This window comes from Sinocyclocheilus rhinocerous, unplaced genomic scaffold (genome assembly GCF_001515625.1).
Source record: "Sinocyclocheilus rhinocerous isolate Xijiao unplaced genomic scaffold, SAMN03320098_v1.1 scaffold94, whole genome shotgun sequence".
In the NCBI taxonomy this organism is placed as follows: domain Eukaryota; kingdom Metazoa; phylum Chordata; class Actinopteri; order Cypriniformes; family Cyprinidae; genus Sinocyclocheilus; species Sinocyclocheilus rhinocerous.
In genome coordinates, this window is record NW_015659396.1 from 132,820 (window position 1) to 137,143 (window position 4,324).

The 4,324-nt window shown below is 40.4% G+C and overlaps 1 protein-coding gene across 1 annotated transcript in view; it reads right to left on the reverse strand.

Annotated features, from left to right (window-relative positions):
* LOC107723777 (receptor-type tyrosine-protein phosphatase mu-like) overlaps positions 1-2,720 on the reverse strand; it is a gene marked incomplete at its 3' end in the record, with an annotated part of 134,985 nt that extends 132,265 nt beyond the window's left edge. Inside the window, exon 1 of the mRNA XM_016532488.1 lies at positions 2,333-2,720. Coding sequence (XP_016387974.1) covers positions 2,333-2,669 — 337 coding nt within the window. The remainder of the gene's footprint in view (positions 1-2,332) is intronic.
* Positions 2,721-4,324: the final 1,604 nt, after the last annotated feature.

A 4,324-nucleotide genomic window follows, 5' to 3' on the forward strand; every position in this document is an offset into this window, starting at 1 on the left:
ACACGCACACACACACACACTCACACTCCCTCTCACACACACGCACACACACACACACTCACACACACAGAGGAGAAATCACTCAGAAAACACAGATAATCATGGCAGCACCCCAGGAAACGTTCTGGAAACGTTATGAAGAAACATTCTTCCAGTAATGATAATAGTCTATAGTACGCTATCAAAACATTAGCACAAAAACTATTTACTTATCATAATGTTTTCTGAAACATGTTAGTTGGACGTTCATCTAACGTTTTTTTAAGCATTACTACTTACTACTCAATTCAGATGGTTCAGAGAAAACCCATAATATCTGTAAAAGTATAAAATTGAACATCGACCCCTTGATGTTTTCTCTAACGTTCACATAACCAAGAATAAACATTTTTAAAACAATTTTAAAAACTGGACGTTTCGAAAGTTCTGAGAAGTAACGTTTTCATAAATTAATGGGGAATGTTCTAAGAACAGATTTTTATGGGATTCTTTGAAGTACCATGTAATTAATATAGTATTTGAATATGGTAATTCAGTATGGTATTATCTTGTGATATCTTGTTGCTACAATAATCAGGACTGGGTTGGTCCAAAGCTGTTACTTGGCAACCATACACAAATACTGATGAATGTTGATGAGACTGATGAATATTACTGAACGAAATGTTTTTATTAAAATTAATCAATTATTAAATGTAGCTATTAAGGTTTTAATAAAGCCATGAGACACTCGAGGACGTACAACACAAAGCAGAGTAAGAAAATCACTTATTGCTTTAAATCTTTGATGCTTAATTCTTCAGAACTTTCTACAGGCTGCTGCTGGAGCTGATCAATCACTGCTGATTTACATCTGCACGCGTCCGATCAGAGCCATCGATGAACATCAGGCTTGATGAAGAGCAGCACAGCTGGGATGTAAATCAGAGCTGATGTACATATGCATACAGTACATAGTCACTGAGTGAGCCATGCTGCCTCCTACAGGCCACCGGAGGAACTGACGCACAAATACAATGGACCTCCACGTACAGTCACATTACTCCAGCAGCATATGCATGGAAAACGAAGTTTCGAAGGTTATAAACTGATATGCAATCACTTGCGGTGATGGTTTGGGTTCAAACAGAGTTTTAATTTCAAAAGCACAACCAATATATTAAAAATCACATCACACTCAAGTAATACGATCACCGAATCCGCGCAAAAATGTCAATATTAATATTAAATCTCATGCAAAATTAATGCAATTACCTTGAATAACAACTAGTCATTATTTCATATAAATAGCAATAGAAAAAAAAATAAAACCCTACTCAAAGTGGCACACATTACGCATCACACATATCGATTTAAACCTCACTAATGTCCCTGTTACACACAGGAAAATCTATTGTTCAAACAGCTAAAACGACCCCTTTAAAGCTCCGTTTTACGTCCCTTCGGGCTACAAGAGAACCAAATCGGAGTTACATTGGAACTGATGTGGGCTTGTGTTGCATCCAAAATATGTTCAACGGGCTCTGAATCTTTAAACAGACTATTTGCCACCATATCAAGCAAACACAATTAGATCTTATTTAAGGACTCCGCTCCTGAACAGCACGAGAATGCACGACATGTCAATGCACTAGAAGCGAATGCAATGCACACGCGTGCGATGTATTACTTATGCACGTGCATATCAGCATTATGAGGTGTGATTGACAGGTGCCGCCTCAGAATAAACGCCAGAGAAATCCACACAATGCACAAATGTTCCGAAGCTTGTGAAAACTTCAGTGAAGCAGCGCAGTGTCTGTGGTTTGTTCGAGAGAGCCACCTTACAGCCATTAATAAATCAATCCAACGAACTAATGCGTTTCATTAGACAGAAATCCATAAAGAGTAACGCATCTGAGGTCACATTCCCACACACACTCTTAAATGCTTCGCCAAAACATATTTCTCTAGAATATTAAAGTTTCTGCGTTTGGGTTTCTAAAGAACTACGAGAAATCATTTGAAGAGCGCAGGCAGAGAGATCTGGACACAAACAGGTGCTTTTCACTGAAGTCCGTTTATAAGATCCAAACACTTCTCAAAGCTGCGGGTTTGCGGTGATGTTTCTAAATCAGAACACGGAACCCGTCATTACCGGCCTGTCATCAGCGTTCCTCCGCTGCCCATCAAACTTTACGCGAGATTCCGAAACAAGCGCGGAATCGCTCGCGCGGCGTGCCGGACCGAGACGCGCAAAGTCGGCAACGCCAAGTTTAAGGGAGACCTCGCGATGCCCGAAGCCCAACTCCTGCCAGAGGCGAATCCGAGGGAAACCAGCGCGAGCTCTTACCTTTGAACACCTGCGCTCGCGCGGACACCAGGACGCCGATCGCGGTGAAGAGGCACGCGAAAAGTTTGTCCATCCTGGAGGTGTCGGTTCCGTGAAGCCCGGACTGGCCGCGGGCCGAACTCTGAGCAGGTGCGTCTTTTTTGGGAGGAGGCTGTCGGTCGGTTTCAGGCTCTAGTGGAAGTGTTTCTCCGGCTCTCCCGGAGCCGCGGCGGGCGTGAGTGAGTGTGAGGTGTAGATTACCGGGCGGGCGGGAGCTGTGTTCTCCGGTAGAGGGTGTGCGGGAGCTTTGACTGCTCCTCTGGTGTCGTGCTTCTTCTCCTCCCACTGAGAGCGACATACAGCTGGACTCTCGAGTCCGCGTTCATTCACAGCCCGAATTACTGCGAGACTGAGAACTTTACACACGCGCTGAGATCCACTTCAGTTCATCTGCTGTTTCAAAGCCGCTATCTATCTATCTATCTATCTCTCTATCTATCTCTGTATGCATATCGCTCTGTTTATATATCCGTCTCTCTCTATCTATCTATCTCTCTATCTATCTCTGTATGCATATCGCTCTGTTTATCTATCCGTCTATCTTTCTATCTATCTATAGACTGATGGTCAGTCCCTTCTGTCATTGTCCATCCATCTGTAACCCCCACCAGGTCCTACTACTCGCACCCTCTCCGTGCGGGACTCGAACCCGGGTCGCCGACATGGGAGGCAGGCACACTAACAAGGAGGCTAAAGACCACAGCCTAGTGCGCCTCTTGAGCAATTCAGTTATAAGAGCATGATGCTTTAATATGTTGGCCTGCTCTTCTCTGGCTGAATACAGTGTCGATGCATGTTTCTAAGATTAGTACGAGTCGTATAACTAATCATTAGCCTGAACCTTAAGACCGTGAGCATGCTGTGTACATGCGTTCATGCTGAGCTCCAGAGCACAACTCTCCAGTAATTAGTCAACTCGTGTTAAAGACTCGTGTTACCAGACAGCTTGAGGGTTTGAAGGAACGGCACATAATGGGTGGCAGGAGACAAACTCAGTGCTGGACTGAAATCATACACAAACAATGTCGCTCTATAAGTGAATCATATTTTAAGAAACAATAGAGATCATTTTTTAATTTTTTAATTTGTACATTTTTAAATTTTATTTTATTTTATTTTATTTTATTTAGGTTTGTATACAATGCCACTATTGTTCCTAATAATTAGTTCTTACTGTAGACCAAAACCAATAAAAGACAAATACCAATAAAAAAGAGAACAGTAATGCAATGATATTCAGACATTTATCATTTTCCTCCATATTGCTATTATTTATTTATTTATTGTCTTTTTTTATTATTTAAATTTTTATGGTTTTTATGCAATACCGCTGTTGTTCTTAATTGCTGTAGAGTTAATTGCTGTTAAAATACAGAGAGAAAAAAGAAAGAAAACAGTAATGCAATGACTTTCAGGCATTTTAAATTTTCCTTCATAGTGCTATAATTAACATATTGCACATTTTTTTATTTTAATATATTTTATTTGATATTATTTTATATTTTATTTTCTTTTTAATTGTTGTTAAAATGCCAATATAAAAAAAGAGAACAGTAATGCTTTTAAATGCAGCATTATAATAAATGCAGTAATGCATTTATTTATTTATTTATTTTAATTTTATCCCCTCGAGTTAAACAGTTGAGTTTTACCGTTTTCGAATCCATTCAGCTGATCTCCGGGTCTGGCGGTAGCACTTTTAGCTTAGCTTAGCATAGATCATTGAATCTGATTAGACCGTTAGCATCTCGCTCAAAAATGACCAAAGAGTTTCTATATTTTTCCTATTTAAAGCTGGACTCTTCTGTAGTTACATCGTGTACTAAGGCCGATGGAAAATGAAAAGTTGTGATTTTCTAGGCCGATATGGCTAGGAACTATACTCTCATTCCGGCGTAATAATCAAGGAACTTTGCTGCCGTACCATGGGTGCAGCAGGCGCAATGATATTAC